The sequence below is a fragment of the Hippopotamus amphibius genome, chromosome 15 (assembly GCF_030028045.1).
Source record: "Hippopotamus amphibius kiboko isolate mHipAmp2 chromosome 15, mHipAmp2.hap2, whole genome shotgun sequence".
NCBI lineage: Eukaryota > Metazoa > Chordata > Mammalia > Artiodactyla > Hippopotamidae > Hippopotamus > Hippopotamus amphibius.
In genome coordinates, this window is record NC_080200.1 from 43,077,238 (window position 1) to 43,099,077 (window position 21,840).

A 21,840-nucleotide genomic window follows, 5' to 3' on the forward strand; every position below is an offset into this window, starting at 1 on the left:
CATCTGCTTTCCTAGGCCTCCGGTTATATACTCAGTTCAGCGTTGGCTGTGCTGTGCGCAGCTGATGGAGGAGCAGAAGGGTGAAGTCTCCACAAGAACGACACACTATGTTGGGGGCCAGCATCCTGGGGAGTGTGTGTTTCCGTCCCTGCCCCTGCCCTCCACCCACCCCCGGGGGATTCAGGCAAATATTGCTGGAGGAGAAAGATGGGCTCAAGGTATTTGTTTTTCTGGTTTTCTTCTGTTTTTTCTTCATATTTTTATCCATCCCCTCTTGGCAGAGATTTTTTAAAACACTTCAGTATGTCGCAAGGTATGTTTCCCTGGCTCAGTCCAAATCAGTGAAGGAATGATGGTCACTGGGAATAGGATTTGTAAAGATCAGCTTATTAGAGGATGCTCAAGCTTGACGTAAACATATCACTTGTGAAGGACTGGCATTTTACACAAAACCACTGAAGGCGCACCTTCAGTTTCTTTCCTTTCTGTAGTGATTAGTGTGATTAAGTTTTTTAAAACTCTTAGCATTTTTTCCCAGCTGGGTCAAGTCCACAGTCTTTGGACCTAAAGGAAATCAGAGATGGTTAACCCAAGGAATGACAGTATTTTCTGTCCATGGGTGTTAATTTTCTGTTTAGCTGGTAGAGGGAGGGTGTATTTAAAGACCTAAACAGTTCTTCCTTTCAGCTGATTTGAGGTGACTTTAAAATAAGAAAGGGATTTGTCTTTGAGAGAGGGGAAAAACTACCTGGGCACGATTCTTCTTCCCAAACAGAAAAGAAAAATCCATTTCATATAATATGGTGTAGTTTTTCCTCTTTCTTCTATCACTGAAATATGGTTAAGGAATATAGCCCATAGAAGAGAGCGAGAGACAAAGGACTTCAGTGGAAGTTCATGTGTTTCATGACTTTTAATCTGAGTATCATGATTCTTTGGTATCTGATGCTACCAAACACCCCATGTTTAATTGCTCTCCTTTTCCAGAATGGGAATTGGATGGGAAAGATTTGGCCATATTGGTGGGCGGAGGAGAAGGAACCAGTGAAGAGAGAAGGATGGACCAATGGATAAAAGGATGGTTCGGGAGGACCAATGGATAGAACACTGAGAAGGGGTCAGGTCCAGAGCATAGGAGCAAGATTTGTCCTGGCTCAGGGAAAAAACAACCAGTTCTTCCTCTGCAGCTAGAGGGAAGGAGATCAGGATGGTTGGGTTACGGCTGAATGTGACATGCAGCGAGGACTGGGGTTATAGGAGGCTCCAAAGGAACTGATGCTGGTTCTGCAGGTCCGAGATCTCATCCCTCAGATCTCAGGTCCAGATCTCAGGACTAAAATGGTCTCAGCATGAAGCCCGGTTTTCCCCCAGTTCAGACAGGAACCAGAGAGAATATCCCCAGTGAGGAATGTAAAGGGACTGAACAACCAGGTTTAGGTGGAGTCATTCCATCATCCCTGGGAATCTCATTAGAGAGGCGGGGGCGTGAGGTTTGCACATCTGAAAGGGATTTGCTGTTCCACCAACTCCAACTCCTAGACATTTTCACGGTTCCATTTTTGGAAGTGTGTTCAGTTCCACCTCTCAGCGGAAATTGCAAATGCATTCAGTGTGTACCTCTTTCCCCTCTAAGCAAGTATTTCCTTTATGATCAGTGGTTGCTTTGGGTATTCTTCTGGCCACCACCAGGAAAAGGAAACATTTGTCTTGTATCTGCCCCCAGCCCTGATCTCATGCAGAGCAAAGAGGGGAAGGAGGAGGCAAAGGTCCAGGGCAGGTGTGGCGTCTCCTGCCTGTGTCGTTCATCCTCATCCTCTCTGCCCTGCAGATGGTCGGCTGTGACTACGAGATCGATTCCAATGCCACAGAGGATCGCTGCGGTGTGTGCCTTGGGGATGGCTCAGCCTGCCAGACCGTGAAGAAGATGTTTAAACAGAAAGAAGGATCTGGTAATAAACAAATAAATAATTGAAGTGGCGGGGGACTGAGAATGAAGGTCAAGATGGAGTGTTATTCTTTTTAAGCAGATTGTGACTTTCACAGAATTCAAAATGGATGTAGCCTTCAATACAAAGGGATAAAGGCTCCTTAGCAGTTTTAGGCAAGGGGTTGATTGCTAAGCAATTACAGGAAGCATCACATTGCACTAGGATTCTAAGATAGCCTAGTGGCTGCGCACAGGACCAGGTTTAAGAGTGTGATCCCTGGGAGAGGATCCAGGGCTGAAAGCCAATGGACCAAGACCTGGGGGAGAGAAGAGATGAAAAGCTGGCTGAGGAGGATGCAGACACAGGGGCAGGTTCTATAACTGAGGGCAGAGAGGCCAGAAGTGGGTTTAAAGGTAGAGGAATCAGGATGTAGCTTCACCAGAGGGGAGGCAAGGCAGGGTTGCTTCAATTGCTTTTATTCCAAGTTCCTCCCTGTAAATGGGGTTCCACCCAGTGGTGTCTTAAGGCTCTCCAGGTGGCTTCTCCCACCTAATGTGCCCTCCTTACCCACACCCCACTATTCCTTTCCCATGATTACCTTTATGAAGTTTCTCCCTTGTGCAGGTTTGGGCTACTGATAATCCTCGGGGCATGGAGCGCCCATCCTCATCCCAGATCAGCCATGACCCTGCAGGTTGTCATCAATTAAAACAGTCCCCATGGTCCCTTGGCACCAGCAATAGCTGAAGGCATCTTGGGAGGAGGCTAAGTTAGGCCTGGAGATGATGCAGACAGCTCAGAGCATCTTAGTTTAGCACCCCCTCCCCCACACCCAAACCACAGAAGAAATACCCTGAGACAAGAATTCAGGTACCATTAGTTTGTTTGGAGGTCAGAGAATCCTGGGAAACACCAGTGGGGCATTGAAGGAAGTGAAACACGGAAAGGAAGGCAGCCAGGAAAGAGAGTGTTATTAGCCAATTATATTATATTGGAGCCAGTGTAAAAGCTGTACTTCTGGAGTTTTCCCGCCCAGGAGGGAAGGAGTTGAGACAATACACACCAACCCCCACTAGTCATTGCCTGAGGCTACTTTGGGGAGCTGGGGGTTCCAGTTGTTAATTCTCTGGATTCCAAGGAATGCAGGTGCTGGCAGTAGGGTGGCCAGGGTGCACCACCCAGATAGAGCCAGAGGGAACAGGGGCAGTAACCCTGTGCTGGGGCTAGGGTAGCGTCCAGGGTGGCAATTAGATACAGTGGGGGTACCTCCCTTCTAGACATGCTGAGTACCACCTGGGGCGAGGTTACTAAGTATGTCCGAGTGTATGAGGTGTAGTCATTAAATGACCTATTTTTCCCTGGTACACATAACAGTGGATAACCCAAATTTGTTTAAATTTCATTCCTATGTTTTGTTTTTTTTTAAAGCTCTTTATTGGAATATAATTGCTTTACACTGTTGTGCCAGCTTTTGCGGTACACCAAAGAGACTCAGCTGTATTTATACACATATCCCCTCCCTCCTGCGGCTCCCTCCCACCCTCCCTTTCTCTGACTATTGAATCAGTAAGGTTAAACTGGAACGTGAAATGCTTGTCCTCCCCTTTAGAATTATCATTGAGGGATTATATTTCCTGTCTGTTTGATAGCTTTATTATGCGTGAAACATAGACTTTGCCTTACTTATTAGGGATGTAAATGATAATCCAATATGTCTCACGCATCTGATCAAACATCCTATGATAACTAATATTTATTGTCTTTACAAAGGTGTTATGTAAATATTTTTCACTATTTAGATGCGACCTTATTTACTTTGATTATTAAAAGTCACACTTAAAATCATGTTCCTATATTTAACCTCTATTTTATTTCTTTATCTGTGGGGACTTGTATCTTTGGCCTCAGACATGCTGTGCTCCTCACATTATGGTAACTCCTTTGAAAAGCAGAGTTTTCATTCTCAAATCTCTACCACTTAACTTTTTAAGCCCTTAGGAAATCGGGCTTTAGTTCTGGGATCTTATCTTTGTCCTGGTTTCTTAGGGGTGAGGAAAAGGGACCAGAAGCATCTTGTGCCTCCCTCTCACCCCGACGCCTGCCTCAGAAACCTCAATACATCTGGCTGCATGCCCACCCCTGGGCATTCACATCCTTTTTTCCTTCGTGTTTTCAGTTCTCTTTCTCCCACTTGCTACCCCGAGGGCTTCTGATGGTTCTTGGCATCCAGGGAGTGATGTCACCTTTAGACTGTTCTTGCCCTGACAGTTTCCTCAAAGCCCTCTGGCTCTGCCACCCCTAGCGCAGTGGGGAAACCCAGCAAGTGCCCACTCTGGACTCTGCAGCACCCAGTTAGGGGTCTGTGTTCCACGTATCCAGCCAGCACTCACCAGATCCTACTTTTGCTAAGTGCCTGATGAAGGTGGAAACATTGTTAAGGACTCTGGCTGCCTCCCCCCCTCCCCAACCCCACCATGTGAATGAAGCTAAAAAGTGCTGCAAAATTTTTGAAATGGAATGAGATGGCATGAGACAGGATGATGAATGCAGAGGCCAAAGTCAAAAGAGAAACTTCCTGGAAGACACCCAACGCATAGTTGTTTTCTGTACTTATTTACGTGCTGTCGTGTATTGCTCCCGTTTTTCACCTTATGTTGTATTCTTTTTCTCTAACACAGTTGTAAGCTGAGGGCTAAATTGTCTTTCGGCTCTGTCTCCACCCAGCCCCAAATCAGCAAACACAGTCTGTGTATATGTAGTAGGTATTCAATAAGCAGTCATATAAGTTTCAGTGAAAAGTCTTCCATAAAATTGATTCTTATTCCTTTGACAGTATTGAAGGCCAAATCATTAACTGTTCTCCAGTTATGTTGACAGACTATCTGAGTCAGATATTTTTTCTCCTTGATGCCCTGCCTGCAGATTTGCTGGAGGGTTGTAACTCTTTTGCAACATGAATATTGTTACGATATTGTGATGGTAATAACGTACACCAGTGGTCCCCAACCTTTTTGGCACCAGGGACCATTTTCGTGGAAGACAATTTTTCCAAGGACCAGGGGGTGGGGGATGGTTTCAGGATGAGTCAAGGGCATTACATTTATTGTGCACTTTATTTCTGTTATTATTATTACATCAGCTCCACCTCAGATCATTAGGCATTAGATCCCAGGGGTTAGGAACCCTTGATGTACACCCAGCATTATAATATTGGATTTTAGTCACTTTCTGATTCTGGCCCAAAGGCATAAATCTCAGAATCCTTCCTCTTTTTATGCATGTCCTAAAGTATTCTTTTCTCTTTATCTCTCCACCCAGAGCTGTTGGTGGTGGTGGTGGTGGTGGTAGTGGTGGTGATTTGGTGGGTGGCAGTGGTTGGCTCTGGAGGGTCACACTGTAACTCCGTCTACCTGGTCAAGAGGGTACCATTTGCCCTCAAGAGTCTGTGGCTTGTGGTGGTTCCTTTTGGAGGATTATTCCCAGAACAAGTATGTGTTTGTAGCCAGCTGCACGGGGCTGTGATTGATTGGAGATGGCTTTGTTACTCTAGCACCTGTGCATCAAATCCCCAGAGGCTTGTTCTCACCGTTCTTGACCATGACCTTGAACGAAAACCCAGTGGTTTTTTTCTAAGGGAAGTAAGAAACCATTAAGCAACACCAAAAAACAATGAACTTGGGCAATAGGTGCAGACTAGCTCTTGTGGCAAAATTATCTCCGTGACTAGGAAATAACGAGAATATGTTCTCAGTCACTCAGAAGGATTCAAAAATCCTTCAAGGCTTGCATGGTCAGACTGATCCATGGTTGCTGCCTGTGATATTTTTTTCCCTGCTTTACTTTGGCTGGCAGTTTGGCTTTTTATTTTTATTTTTTTTTATAGAAGTGAGTGCAAAAGTCTGCATTAGAGATGCCCGTGGCAGTCAGACCCATCACCTCCTCCTCTCTTCCTCTCTGGCTGCTGCCCTTGATGATGGAGGCGTGGAATGTTAGTCAAGCCTTTTTCTTTACTTTCTGTGAGTGCTTCTAAGAAAGAGAGAGGATGGTGTGGAATTGAAGAATGCTCAGAGGCAAGAGACCGGGTACCGGTCCAGATTGCTGTTGACCCTGGGGAAGCCGCCTCTCTGGGCCTCAACGTTTGAGGCCCCTTCCAACCCTGCGTGGTGTTTTTCTGTCTTCCCCCATTCCCGGGGCTGATCGTTTATTTGTTGATACCTGTCCAAGTTAGGCAGACTTTTTAGGAGAAATTGTCTTTATTCATGGCCTCTCTGAAATGTACCAACAACTAAGTTTCTTTCTCTGGGAAGAGGAACTCTATTTAGTAGATTTGATGCCATGTACTAGATGGTGACATCTTTTCCTTTAATTAGTGCCTTACTGGGGGAACAAAAGGCCTACCTTCTTGTAGACCTTCCGTAATAACTTCTATTTCCTCTAGTGGAGATGGAGAAAAGAATTAGCATATTGGTGTAGCATGTAGTTTCTGTGATTGGAAGTCTCTTCAATTTGAAGAACTCAGGCACAGAGTACACTGTACTATGTACAAGAACTCTCTGGTTCATTCATTCATTCATTAGCTCATTTATTTACTCTATTACTTGAGAAACTTTAATTGAGCACCTATTGTGTGCTTGGCATGGGTGACCACAATAGAATAATGAATAAGATGATGACTCTTCCCACTGCCTATTTCCTCACACCATCTGGGTAACAGGTCCAGGGCTCACTGTGACATTTGGCTCTTAAGCAGAATTTAAACGAGGAGCCTGTTTCAGAGGGAAGTCGGTAGAACATTAAGGTCTTTTCTTCTGAGGGCACCCGGACTCTTCTGGTCTTAATTGGCTTCTCTGGACCTCACCAATGCCAGGCCCTCTGACCACTAACCCAAGTCCTGGTCTTATTCACACTGGCCTACTTTGCTTTGATGCTGGGAACAAGGGACCACATTCTCTGAGCGCCCTGGAATTCTCCTATGACTAATTGTGTCACTTAACTCAGTGCCCAAACCACCAGCCTTGGCGCCTGCCTCTTTTACTGAATCATAACCAGAATGTGCTCAACTTTTGTGTAAAATCTTTTTATGGAACTAGAACAGTTACCATGTAAAATTCCCCTTTAATTTTACATTTTAGAATGATATATTTGCATATCTATTGAGCAGATCTGATGCATATAGTAATTTCAAGTCTTCTGGGACAATACTTAATTCAATTTCCACTGTCTGATATACCTCACATACAACTTTCCATTTTTACAATTCGGCATATATAAAAAAAAGAAAATCTATAGTCTAGAAAGCAGAGGAAGGACACAGAATGTCCCTGTTCTTAAATTCTTGCTGCCAGTATCCTATCTTTAGGAGATTCCTGGAATGGAGGAAGAGCAGCAGCTGCCTGGAATTATGTGTGTACCTGAGCACCTGGATCCCATGTGCTTATTCTGTGTGTTTATGTGAGTTTATGTGCTCAGTTCTTCCAGCTGTAGCCCCCTAGGCTCTGCCCCTGATCTTTATGGTCAAAAAGATTAAATTCATATAGAATTAGGAGTTGACAACAATTACAAAGTATACTAAAGTTACCATCTTAATCCCATAATGAGGCATTTTCTGGACTTTTGCTCGGGGCCCCCAGGCTCTGTGACAAACTGAAAATGATCACGAATGAGTGGAACCTGTTAGGGATACTCACTGCATGGCTCAGGGGCTGTGGCCGCAGTGTGGGTGTAGGGGCTATACAAGTGTGAGCAGTGGGACGTGAGACGCTTTTAGGAAGAAATGATATGGCTTCGTGACTCACAGTTGCTCTTAGGCTGTACACAGGGTTCAGTTTCTTTGCTGTTGATTCAAGAGAGAATAGGGATCCTGCTATGATTTTAGGGGGGTGAATGACATGAGGAGGTCAGTGTCATAGAAACACTAGTTTGCCAGTGACATACAAAATTGCCTGGAATAGGAGAGCCCAGTGCTGGGAACCAAAACATTAACCCAGGTTCAGGAGAGAGGGGCCTGGACCAAAGAGGTTCATGTATAGGGGATGAGAATAATACAAGAAAATATCCCAGAGATGGAATCGGAGGCAGAAGGTAGGACATAATGATAAGGGAGGACATGGCTTTCTTGAAACCATGTTTACCAAAATACCACCTTACTTGGAGACTGTCCTGTGTCCCACTTTCCAGGAAACCTTGAGTTGGAAGGGGTAGGGAGACTGATGGGACACTTTACACGGGCGTTTTCCCATCAAAAGAGCTGAAAGACGTCCAGAGCTCAGGGCTGCAAGGCGGCATTTAGGGTCAGGAAGCCCCTGTGGGTGTCTGTTCCCTCTGCTAGGTTTCCACTGGTTTCTAGCAAAAGGATTCTGGTTGCTTACAGTGTGTTCCAAGACTCCAGGCCCCTAACAACCCTCTTTTGAAATAATTGAGGTTAAAACTCCAAATCCAGGGCAGTTTAATTCTCAGTAGATCTACCTGGTGAATATGTTTGTATGTAGCTCCTCCGCACTGTGATGTGTGAGCAGGTCAAATGCAGAGTAGGATCTGAACCAGACATCAGTGCAGCATTCCTGCTGTCACGCCAGGCTTCAGAAGCTGGATCTGTCTTTCCCAGGAGCCTCCTCACAGAAACCATGACATCTTGGCCTGCAGTGAGGATTGCCTTGCTTGCTGCAAACTGACAGCACAAAGCATGATAAAAGACAAGCTGCTAGTTGTAGATAAATTGCCTGGGTTAATAGTATGACCTCTTTATAAACACATTTTTATTCGAAGTGACAGACTGGAAACCAAACATGCCAGTGGGCAAATCCTTTTTTTAGAATAGTTAAATAAGATGCACGTTAGCACCAATAATCCGTTGTGACTCTTATGATATGTCTTCAGAAGTGAGAAGACCCATGAGGATGAGACATTTTTCACCTCTGTTCTACTAATCATATTTTTTCATTAAAAACACTGTATTAGGAGTTGGTTAGCAAACCCTGGTTATGGGGTGTGTGTGTGTGACTGTGTGATGTGGCTGTGTGATGTGGCATCGATTTCTTCCTTTCTTAGGAACACAGTTTCCTTATTTTATAGATAAAGACATTGGTGGTCATTCACTTCCACCTAAATGTCCATTAACAGTTGGTTGATTAAATAAATAGGTTTATGTCATTTTGGCAGCTGTCAAAATGCTCAGAAAATATGGAAAGATGTGTAAGATATTAAATTTAAAAAGCAATAGTTAAAATAGTTCGTATAGTATGATCTCACTTGTTTAAAAAAGTATGTGTGTGTGTGTGTGTGTGTGTATATACATGCAAAAAAAAAAGGTTTTGGAGGAGAAGCCGAGAAACTATTAACTGTAATTATCTTTGGGACATAGGACTCTGGGTGGAGGGAAATGGAAACTTTTACTTTGCATTTTATATTCCTGTCTATTGTGGGCTATTTTGTCATATGTAAAGGAGTTATGGTTCTTTCCAACTCCAAAAATCAAAATTTTATCTTTCGGGTTCCTCAGAGGTAATCTTTTGCAAAAATATATTACAAATACACATTACTTTTGCTCATAGCTAAATATACCTCAGTTTATATCTTCTTTATACAAACTGTTCAGAAACAGCAGTTCTATTCAATGAAAGCCTTTATTTTAAATTTGATATATTTCCCTTTTCAATATGACAGAACTTACACACGATAAATATTTCTAATTTTATTTTATTTTACTTTTTAAGCTCTTTATTGGAATATAATTGCTTTACACTCTTATACCACTTTTTGAGGTACACCAAAGTGAATCAGCTGTATTTATACATATATCCCCATATCCCCTCCCTCCCACAACTCCCTCCCACCCTCCCTGTCCTGGCCTTCTAAAGCATCACCCATCATCGAGATGATCTCCCTTTGTTTTAGATTTTCTTAACTGGAAGATAAAAGGCACACTCTTTGGAGTTTTTTCTCATCCATTTCTCATTGCTTTTTGTTTTGGTTTGGTTTTCTGTTTGTTTTTAAACAAGGGCTAGGTGGTGGCCATACTATTTAATGCTACTTGACGTTCTGGCATGAGCTCTGCTGCGAGAAGCTCTGCTCTGGCTACAGGGGGCAGTGCTCTTAAGCAATCGCATCACCCTCAGTTACATGTGATAAATATTTTCCCTGAGCTAGCTGTAAATTAATAGTTTCAATCAGCTGTCTCAGGCCAGTGTGTGAGGGCCCAGTGGAATTTAATCAAGTACTTCAAGCCCCACACTTTGGTTCCTTTGGATGGGAGCTGCCAGTTTGAAAAATAGAGCTGAGGTTATGGCCTATACCCAGCTCCTGAGTACATCATTCCTGCTGGCCAGCTGTGGGTTTTAACTCCCCGGATCCCATGCTATGTTAATGTCTGAGGGAAAGGGAGCAGTCAGGGCACGTTTAGGTGACAGAGATGAGGTTTTGCTTGTTAGTCAAAAAAAACCTAGTGTATATTCAGTGGGAAATGACCAGGATGATCAGGGTCTTAAAATCAAGTTTCGTATGGAAAAGGTAAAGGAACAGAGAAAATTTAGCTTAGAAAAGGGCAAAATAATCGATTTTCAGAGCTGGGAGAGATGTCAGACATCATCTCACTCAAGCTCTCATCTCATTCAAGCTCCTTCATTGCACAGGTGACATTCAAAGAAGTTAAATAAGTCAGTGAACATCATAGAGCTTATCCGTGGCAATGCAGAAACTAGAATCAAACATGTGACTCCCATGCCTCAGTACGCCTTTCCCAGTGCCATCCCCAGAGTCCTTCCATTCTATCACAGCTATGAAGTGATGGTTCTTAAGAAGCATAAATAGGGTGAATGCATAAAGGGCTTAACCTAGAATCTGTCAAGGAGAGGAAACCATTATGTATTCATTCCATTTCTCCCCAGTGTGTCTCCCACCATAACAACCAATAAGCAAGGATAAGACCGTAGCTAGAATTGATCGTGGTCTTTAAGTGGGTGTCCTCTGTGCTTTTTCAGAATGTTGGATTAGAACACATGAGAATAAAACATAAGTTTATATTTCATCAAAACATAAGAAAAAATATGAGGGACTTCCCTGGTGGCACAGTGGTTGAGAATCCACCTGCCAATGCAGGGGACATGGGTTTGAGCCCTCGTCCGGGAAGATTCCACATGCCGCAGAGCAACTAAGCCCATGCGCCACAACTATTGAGCCTGTGTTCTTGAGCCTGTGAGCCACAACTATTGAGCCATGTGCCACAACTATTGAAGCTCACACACCTAGAGCCCATGCTCCACAACAAGAGAAACCACCACAATGAGGAGCCCATGCACCGCAATGAAGAGTAGCCCCCGCTTGCATCAACTAGAGAAAGCCCATGTGCAGCAACGAAGACCCAATGCAGCCAATAAATTGAATAAACACATTTATTAAAAAAAAGAAAAAAAGAAAAAATATGAAAAAAAAGCTTTCTAATGAATATAATTGTCCAGCAATATAAAAAGCTGTGCTCAGAGCTGAGTTTCTCATCACAAGCTGTATTCAACAGCGCCAGGTGGCAGTCAATCCAAGATTCCCTCCAGAATTCTCCTAATGAATTTAAGCTATTACTTAAATTACTTCTAAGAGTCTGTCTTTAATTTTCAGGCAATGAGGATGAGTGAAAGGACGTAGCCACTGCAATGTTTAGGGAGATTAATCTGATAGCAGCAACAAATGGGGAAGCAGAAACTCTAATGGGAAGCCAGCTAGGGACTGTAACATTTTGAACTATCAACAGAAAATCACAGAAAAATAAATGCTGGATCAACCACAAAAACTTCAGAGTCCAATCTGCATTTATTTCACCTCTCCTCTCATAAAACTGATTACGTAGTGAGTCACGAAGCTCCTGAGAGTTCTGCTCATGGCCAAGCTCTTTCAAGTTTCCCATAGTTAGTACATCTGCCAGTCCCAATAACCAGCCAGCAAGAAGGCAAGGACACTAAATGATGGAGATGCTGGCAAGAGGAGGGATGATGGGTCAGAAGCAGATTGTGTTCCGCTAAGCTTGCATGCCTCTCTTCTCCCCTTAGGTTATGTCGACATCGGACTGATTCCAAAAGGAGCCAGGGACATACGGGTGATGGAGGTTGAGGGAGCTGGAAACTTTCTGGCCATCAGGAGTGAAGACCCTGAAAAATATTACCTCAATGGAGGATTTATTATCCAGTGGAATGGGAACTACAAGCTGGCAGGGACCGTCTTTCAATATGACAGGAAAGGAGACCTGGAGAAACTGATGGCCACAGGTCCTACCAATGAGTCGGTGTGGATCCAGGTAATGCAAAAGACATGTGCACTAGTTAGCATCTTTCTCATTTTCTTTTCCAAGGTATTTGCTAGGGAATATTCATTAAGAATCCTTAAACCATCTTTTAGCAAGGAACAGGGAGGGAAGTGGGACATTAGTTTATGCTGCTAATCCTTTATTGCCTAAAATTGCTGAAACCATTGTGATGAAATGCCAGGAGCCCTAAAATTGTCCATTGAGTTTAGTTTCCAGTGTGGTTGACATAGGTTATTTATTTCAGGGTGAGTGTTCCTTGAGTATAAAAAGGATGCTACCAGTCTACAACAGCCTGGCATGAGTTTCCAAACAGCTTTCCATCAGTGGTGACAAACTGACATGGTTCTTTCACATATTATCATGTGGGTTGTCCTCAGGCAAAAGGTTTGACTTCATGAAACTCTTGGAGGAGAGAGGGGTTAAGATGTAGGATGTGCTCTTCAAAGGCACAAGTGACTTGTCTTTCATATTAGCAAAGAACTATAGAAAAGGAGTGGGATCATTATACCAGCAGACCAAGGCAGGTTAGGGGTGATGGGTGGCCCAATACAGTCACATCTAACCATATTCAGGAGTTAGAGGGAAGTCATTTCAGAGCCAGAGATCAGAGCATTCACAGAAGGTGGGGGTCAATGCTAGACACTACGACCCATACATGTCAGGAGACCTTACATCTTATAGACCCACCTGGGAAAGGTTTTATATGTGGGAACCCCCAACCCCATGGAGCAGCCCACCAATCCACCACCTCTAAGAGTAAGATGAATCCGTTTCAAACACGTGGTAAGTAGATTGCCCGTAGGAGAGGGAAGTGAGGAAAGGGTCCAAAATTCTGTCTCCAGTTTTATGCCTTGGCTAAAACCCATGACCATTTTAATCCCAGAACTTTATGCTTTAAAGAACACTAATCAGCCTGAGAGCTATAGGAGGACATCATAAGGCAGCAACAGAAACAGCGAATGTTAATGTTTACTGAGTGCTAGCTATATGCCAGGCTCAGATCCAATCATATCTAATCACGTTACATTTGTTTATTTAACCCTCACCAACAATCCTATTAGTCATGCTATGATTATCCTCACTTTGTAAATGGGGAAAGTAAGGCACAAAGAGATTATGTAGCTTACCCATAATCACAGAGTTAGTAAGTACACAAGGGCACAAGGTGACCCACCAGCCTATGGTTGGAAAGGACACTCTGGTCATTCCCTCAGAGTAATTCCTATATGATTAGGTGTCCCATGAATTCCTATGGGAATTCAGTCAAGAAATAATAGAATGGAGAAGGTTAGATATACATACAGATGTATGTAGGTATATAGGTAGAAGTAGAGGTATTTATTTAATGGCGTTTATTCCAATGCACGCCTCCATGCCTACTTTAAGATGATGGACATTGTGCAGTATTTTTATATGACTTTGGTTTGCAGTATAAAGTCACCACGGAGTTTGACATGATCCCTCTCTTGTCCTACAGCTACTATTCCAGGTGACTAATCCTGGCATCAAGTATGAGTACACAATCCGGAAAGATGGCCTTGACAATGACGTGGAGAAGCTGGTATATTTCTGGCAGTATGGCCGCTGGACAGAGTGCAGTGTAACGTGTGGGACAGGTGAGAACAGCTGCTCTCCCTATGAACCCACATCAGCTCCAGAATAGGCCATGGAGGCAATTTAAGCCAGCAGTTTGCACTGTATTACTACTTTCTTTCTTTCCTTCCTTCCTTCAGTGTAGAAAACCAAGAGCCAATTTTTAGAAATCACAGGAATCATATGTTCATTTCAAAATGTGTGATGCCTTGAAAATCCTAAACCTTCGCAAACCTGTTTAGGTCAAATCTGGCAGCAGCTGTAAGGGCATCAGTAAGAGTCAGCCCTGCTATTCCCACTGTTGCCCAGGAGGGCTGGGCTCTTTTTGCTGAGAAGCAAAAGCAAATTAAGCAGAAAATAAGTTGGTGAAAAATACTTCCCTGAGGAGCAGTTGGGAGGAAAATGAAGTCATCGGGACTGTAGTTAACAAATGCTTTTTCGATTTTGCATGCCTTTTGTTCTCTTTTTTGCAATGAAGTACAGGTTTAAGCTTTAAGTTTAAATCATTTGTCCCAGGACACCACAGGGAGAAACTCAGCCAGTCCTGCCTGGACAGGGCTTCCTCAAAGAAACAGGAGAATATCCACTCACCTCCTTCCATTTCAACATGGGCCGCACCCTTTGCATTACTTGTGTAGTATTTCAGAACATGGGAAATACGGTATAAGTGGCTGATTTGTGCAGTGATCATAAAGATATATTCACAGTTAGCGATGAAACGAAACAGCCTTACCAAATGTGAATCGGGCATTTGGTTTTGATACAGCCTGATCCTTCGGCAGCACCTCTACCTGACCTGGGCAAATGTCACTGCTTTTTAAACCTTAACAAGAGACATCATAATGCCCATGTGATCACCCGAATTTCAGCCGTGCTGTCTCTTTGAGTGGCAGTGTGCTCTCTTAATTCTGGCAGAGAAGAATGACAGCATATCTACCTTCACACTCTCACACACAGAGAATGAAAGGCTGATATTCACATAGGACACTCACTGCTAAATATAAAGATGGAAGATTGCCTGAAACGCTGAACCATTCAGTGGTGTATTTTTATTTCCTTTAAGTTAAAACTTTCTATATTATAAAACTAAGTTAAATATGTTACTGAAAAGCTAAAAATAGTCACCACTCTAACACACATGCACTTTGGTACTTTGCTTTATTGCCTTTCAGTATTATTTTTTCTCATCATAGTTGTATATAGTTGTGTGCATGTGGATGTATTTATGTACATATACACACATGCTTTCACTTCACATCATACCATGGATACCTTTCCATGTGGTGCTCCGTCTCCACAGCTGTCATTTTTGTGGATACATTATATTTCACTGGCAAGACAAAGCAAAATTCCTTTAGCCAATTCCTTATTGATCACTCTCCTCTAATGAGTATCTTTGGACTTATGCAAAGAATGATCTCATTAAGTGTTAATTTGCAGATGGAATTTCTAGGTTCAAAAAGTAAGATATTTACACCAAATGTTAAGAAACCTATTACCAAACTGATTCCCATAGTAAAAGGGTTACAAACGTAGTAGCAATCGTTTCACTTTATTTTGTTTTGTTTTATTTTGTTACTGTGTTATTTTAGTTTTACACTTTTTCATTGGGAAATATTTCAAAGGTCCCAGCAAAAAGAATGCAATAACAAAGTCCTGTATATCAACCACTCAACGTTATCAGATCTTACTATGTCATGTTTGTTTCAATCTTCATTTTTAAAGATGAAGAAATTAACAAATACCCTTGAAGAGCACTCCCTAACTCCACTCCCTTTTTTTTTCCCCCAGAGTTAACTAGGGTCAATGCTTTATTTTCACGTGGGAGAAACATCAGATGCAAGGAAAAGAAAGGAGATCTTGGCAGTGATCTAGGAAAGTAATAATAGTGGCTTGAACTAAAATGATTAAGGTGGAAAAATTATACAAATGTGGAAATATTTTGGAGCTGTACTAGACTGGACTTGATGGTTGATTCAGTTTATATGTTGGTACAGAGTGGTTTGAGCATGAGGGAAGGTTGAAGGGTGACACCCAGGGTTCTCCTCTGCATAACTGGCTAAATGTGGTTTCACTCACTGAAACAGGGAACATGTAACAAGAAACAGATCTAAAGAGGAGTTTATGATTATGTGAGTTCAATTAAAGTGCCTATGAGAATTCCAGGTGAAAATGTCCAAAGGCAGTAAGTAACATGTTTATTTTAAAATATATGCTTGTTTTAAAATATATGTCAGATTGCCTGTTCAGTTCAGACTGCTATAACAAAATACCATCGACTGGATAGCAACAAACATTGATTTCTCACAGTCCTAGAGGTTGGGAAGTCCAAGATCAAGGTGCTGGCAGATTCAGTTCTTAGTGAGAATCTTCTTCCTGGCTTGTAGATGGCCACCTTCTTGCTGTTTTGTCACATGGTAGAGAGAATAAGACCTCTTGTGTCCCTCCTTTTTATAAAGGCATCAATTCTGTCATGAGGACCTTACCCTTAATACCAAATTATCTCCCAAATGCCCCATCTCCAGATACCATGACATTGGGAGGTTAGGGCTTCAGCATATGGAATGACAAACAGTCTTCCATAGCACTGTCCTATCAAACTTATTTTATCCAGAGTGAATTCCTGTTGTAATTATTTTGTTGTCTTTCTTGGCATTACATTTCTTTAAGGATTTTGGAATTATCATTTACAGGCTTGATTTGAGTGTGATTTCCTTTTAGTTTCTTTTTGCTGTTCTCTTTCCTGTCCCTTTCCTCCCTTTTCTCTCTGTGTGCACCCACTCTTTCTAAGTTTTTGCAGTGTTTTCCTGACCATACTCTGGGACCTCATTTCAGGACAGGACTTGTTAAGGTGGTTCAGAACTGCCTGTCCTAGTGGCATTGAAGATAACGTTAGGAATCATCAGAGAGCAAGTCAGGCAGCTTGGCTGAGCGCTTGTGCGAGAAGCTGAGTCCTTACTTTGCCACCTTCTTAGGCCTGAAATTCATCAAGAATTAAGGCTCTAAGAAGTTTGTATTGAAGGTGGTCCCCTTCCCATCTCAGGTGGAGCAGTTAAAATCCTCAGACTTCACCGAAGCTGCGCGCGTGGTCACCACCCACCCACAGCTTCTGGCCAAGAACCTGGTAGACCCTTCGCTTAAGTTCTGCTCACCCTTTTACCGGGATTTACCTATATCTGAGCATTGTGACATCCTGGTTTTCCCTTTTTGTATAGTTATAATTTAATATCTTTTATAATTTATATTTTACGTATCACTGTTGTGCATTTGGAGCAAAGAGCTACTTAGGTATAAATTCACTAAGATGTAAGCAGTCATTGGCATCTTACCTGGATGAAGGCTTTTGGAGGAGAACCAAAATGATGAGTTCCAAGTGGAAGATGAAGCTCTGCCTCCACGGGCTCAGTCTGGACCCTGCCAGGGAAGGGGGGCCCCGTGAGGCTTTGCCTGTGCTCATCCACCAGAGGCTGTCACATGTCTCTTAACCAGCAGCCTCCCCTCCCTAACCTGGCAGCTTGTGTGTACAGTCAGCTTCTTCCAGCAACTCTACATCTGCTGGCTTCAAGAGAATATTTTGCCTCCACACATGTACCCCTTCTCCTTTTTTAAAAGATGGATTAAAACCAGGATTCCTCCAGGGAGGAGGACAAAATGAGTATGTTCACAGAGGAATCCAGGAAATACAGTTTGAGGGGAAAATGCAATAATTTTTGATGAGACGGGTGAAGGACAGGAAGTGAGTTATGTCCATTATTGTAGATACAATTTTGTAATTAAATCTGGAAAAAAAGCCAGCCTGTTCTTTCTGCTTTTATTTTATTAACAGCTGAGGTAAAGTTATTTAAAATAAAATAAGATTTATGATTCAAAAAAAAATTCACTAGGGTGTTATTTCCTTAGACTCTTTAAAAATTTTTATCATCTTTGAGGACAGAAATCTGTATGAAAAATTGGCAAAAGAATATTATAAATTTAGCTAACTGTCATCAAAGTCAGCCCATTTATTTTCTATAGCTCACTTTTCTTTTTTTTTTTTAATTCATTTATTTATTTTTATTTTTTGGTTGTGTTGGGTCTTCTTTGCTGCGCACCACCTTTCTCTAATTGTGGAGAGCGGGGGCTACTCTTCGTTGTGGTGTGCAGGCTTCTCATTGCAGTGGCTTCTCTTACTGCAGAGCACGGGCTCTATGTGCGTTGGCTTCGGTAGTTGTGGCTCTCGAGCTCTAGAGCGCAGGTTCAGTAGTTGTGTCGCACAGGCTTAGTTGCTCCGTGGCATGTGGGATCTTCCCGGGCCAGGGATTGAATCCCCTGCATTGGCAGGCGGATTCTTAACCACTGTGCCACCAGAGAAGTCCCCACAGCCCACTTTTCAAAGGTAAAGGGGACTCAGAGCATACCAGCAGCGGACCTCTCTCTCCTCTAGTGTTCATTCTTTCTTCTGTCCTCTCCACCATATTTGCTTTCAATCCCTGCCTAATCTGTGGGGCGTGACTTTGGGGTGACTCTGAGAGAATTTAGGACTAGCTGTCCCTTGGGAAGAGTTGGAAGGGAATGGAATAACAAGTGCTACCGTTCATTACAAGAGGCTTGATGAAGAAAATTTACGCTGGCCACCCATCAAAAGATCAGCCGTGAAAGTGCAGCCAATGGGTTACCTGTGAAGAGCAGCTGCGCAAATGGCTTGACGCAGGTGCCAGGCTCCGTAGGGAGCTTCAGGACTCCTTACTAAACAAAAAAATATCTTGGCAAAACCTCAAGATGGCTTTCATAAAAATGTAAAAACCATGGTTTTGCCCCATTGCAACCCTAGTACTGCAGGAATCTGTCAGTTGTAATCTATTCTAACCAGAATTCCCATGTGTCTTATAAAACGTACAGCAATGGAGCGATTGTGAGACACTGTCATCGCTTCTGAACGTGACCTTTGCCAGTTGTGTCTCTGCGGTCTCCTCTGTGCTGTGTTTTCAGGTCTAGAATTACAACAATGATCTGCACAAAAGGGACAACATGTTCCCCTGCCCCACCTTGGACGTCACCCTGCTTGGCTGAATTCTCTCTGGAGTGTAGTCCCTGTCCCTTTGCTTAAGGAATGTCATGTTCTGAAAGGAAAAGGCAAATATTGAAAACTCCAAAGAGCTTGCAAAGCTCCTGGAGAGTGCTCGACCTGTTCTAAGCTGCCTTAGAAACTAGATCATGTTCATTAGAAGTAAATACACGTGAAACAGATACTTACATTTACTGAAACTAGTCCTTATGGGGTCTACCTGGCAGTATTCCTACTAAGGCTCAAAATAATCACGTACATTTGAGATATGTCCACATATCCTTGATAAAGCATGACAGTAATACATAAGGGCATGTATTTCACTCTGCTCCTGATGGGTGACCATACAGTGATGTTTAGAAGACAGAAAATCAGATACTTCCTTGACTTTTTAAAATTGCACTGATCTTGGTGCTAATCTGTCTGGCTTTGTCCTCTGTAATTGTCAGTAGTATCAACCAAGTCCAGACACTGATCTCTAAAAATATCTAGAGGATTTTTTTTATTATGTAAGACTTAGTAAAAATTAAAGGAGGATTTATTGAGATGGATTTAAACATATGCTATGGAATGAGGATTATATAGTTTACCACACGCATAAATATATAAAATAAACTACGAGTGATACACAGTGGAGACCTGAGAACCTTCCAGTTATATTTCACTAATGAACTAACGAGAACTCTTAGGCCAAAGTAGCTAATCTGCTTTTTTTAGTGATTGCCCTAGAGTCTGCAATATATGTTTACAGCTAATCCAAATCCACTTTCAAATAACACTGTATCACTTCATAGGCAGTATGAGTACCTTATGATAACAAAATAATCCTAGTTCCTGCTTCTCATCCCTTGTATCATTTTTGTCATTCATTTCATTTATATATGTGTACCTAAGCGTATATATTGGGTGGGCCAAAAAGTGCCTTCTGTTTTTAAGTAAAAATAAAAGGCACGTTTTTCATTTTCACAAAGTCCTTTATTGAACAACATATTCACCCTTTTGTTCCACTACCTTCTGACATTTTTCAGGCAACTTCATGATTCCATCTTCCCAAAACTTTTTATCTTTTTAAGCAAAGAACTGTTTCAGGTGCCTTTTACAGTCTTCCAGGGAACTGAAATTTTTTCCATTAAGAGAATTTTGTGAAGACCAAAATAAATGGAAATCCGAAGGTGCAATGTCTGGTGAATGCAGCAGATGAATCAGAACTTCCCAGCCAAGCTATAACAGTTTTTGCCTGGTCATCAAAGAAACATGTGGTCTTGCGCTATCCTGATGGAAGATTATGCATTTTCTGTTGACAAATTATGGATGCTTTTTGTCAAGTGGTGCTTTCAGTTGCTCTAACCGGGAGCAGTACTTGTTGGAATTAATCATTTGGTTTTCCGGAAAGAGCTCAAAATAGAGGACTCCCTTCCAATCCCACCATATACACAACATCACCTTCTTTGGATGAAGACCGGCCTTTGGTGTGGTTGGTGGTGGTTCATTTTGCTTGCCCCATGAGCTCTTCCATTTCCTATTATTGTACAGCATCCACTTTTCATCGCCTGGCACTATTTGTTTTATAAATGGAACATTTTTGTTATGTTTCAGTAGAGAATCACATGTGGAAACACGGTCCAGAAGATCTTCTTTGCTTAACTTATATGGAAGCCAAACATCAAAGTGATGAACATAACCAAGCTGGTGCAAATGCTTTTCAATGCTTGACTTGGATATTTTGAGTATTTCGGCCATCTCCCACATGGTGTAACATTGATTGTTCTCGTTAATGTCTTTATTTAATTATTATCAACTTCAACTGGTCTACCTGACTGTGGAGCATCGTCCAGCGAGAAATCTCCAGCGCGAAACTTCACAAACCACTTTTGACATGTTTGATCAGTCACAGCACCTTCTCCATACACTGCACAAATCTTTGTGTGCGTTTCAGTTGCATTTTTACCTTTCTTGAAATAATAAAGCAACAATATGCCGAAAATGTTGCTTTTTTTCTTCCATCTTCAATATTAAAATGGCTACACAAAAATTCACCAGTTTTGATAAGTCATTTTTTAAAGGCACGCTGATACGACAGCTGTCACATATAGTCTAACAAAATTGTTTCAAATGAAGTTAAAGACAACGAAATGCTCCTAGAGCCATCTTACAGAAAAAAATGAACGAAACTTTTGGCCAGTTCAATACATATATACCATATATACCTAAGCAATGTAATCAACATAATTGAATACATTGCTGGTATTATTATTTTGAACAAACTGTTTTCTGTTAGATCAACCCGGAATAAGAAAAAAGAAAGGTTTTATTTAACGTTCATTTATTGCTTCTTTAATGCTTTTCCTCTCTTTATATAGATCCAAGTTTCTGATTTTTAATATTTTCCTTCTTTCTAAAGAATTTCTTTTAACATTTCTTTCCTACAGGTCTATTGGCAACAAATTCCTTCAGTTTTTGTTCGTCTGAGAAAGTATTTCTCCTTCACTTTTGAATGGTAATTTCATAGGGTGTGGGATTCTGGGTTTGTGGATTTTTTCTCTCAACACTAAGTATTTCACTCCCCTCTCTTCTTGCTTGCGTGATTCCTGAGAAGTCACATGCAGTTCTTTCTTTGTGCCTCTGTAGGTAAGGTATTTTTTCCCTCTGGCTTCTTTCAGGTTTTTTCTTTGTCTCTGATTTTCTGTGACTTGAAAATGATATGCCTAGATATAGCCTTTTTTTTTTCCTTCTGGCATTTATTCTGCTTGGTTTTGGGGGTATCCTGCATCTGCAGTTTGGTATCTGACATTAAGTTGCTGAAATTTGCATTCGCGTGGGGATCCGCTTATGAGTCTCTGCTCGGGAAAGTTGGGAAGTGGTGACTCCCTCTATTCACTTGTCTGTCTCTCCAGTCTTCTGAGCAGCAGTTTGCCCTGTGCCCTTTCCTCTCTCATATCCAAGAATAACTGTTGATTTTTCAGTCTGTTCAACTTTACTTGTCATTA

At 42.1% G+C, this 21,840-nt stretch overlaps 1 protein-coding gene across 1 annotated transcript in view; it reads left to right on the plus strand.

Annotated features, from left to right (window-relative positions):
- Positions 1–21,840, plus strand: part of ADAMTS12 (ADAM metallopeptidase with thrombospondin type 1 motif 12) — a 341,068-nt gene that overhangs the window by 244,651 nt on the left and 74,577 nt on the right. The window contains exons 14-16 of the mRNA XM_057710080.1: positions 1,829–1,949; positions 11,963–12,207; positions 13,694–13,832. Coding sequence (XP_057566063.1) covers positions 1,829–1,949; positions 11,963–12,207; positions 13,694–13,832 — 505 coding nt within the window. The remainder of the gene's footprint in view (positions 1–1,828; positions 1,950–11,962; positions 12,208–13,693; positions 13,833–21,840) is intronic.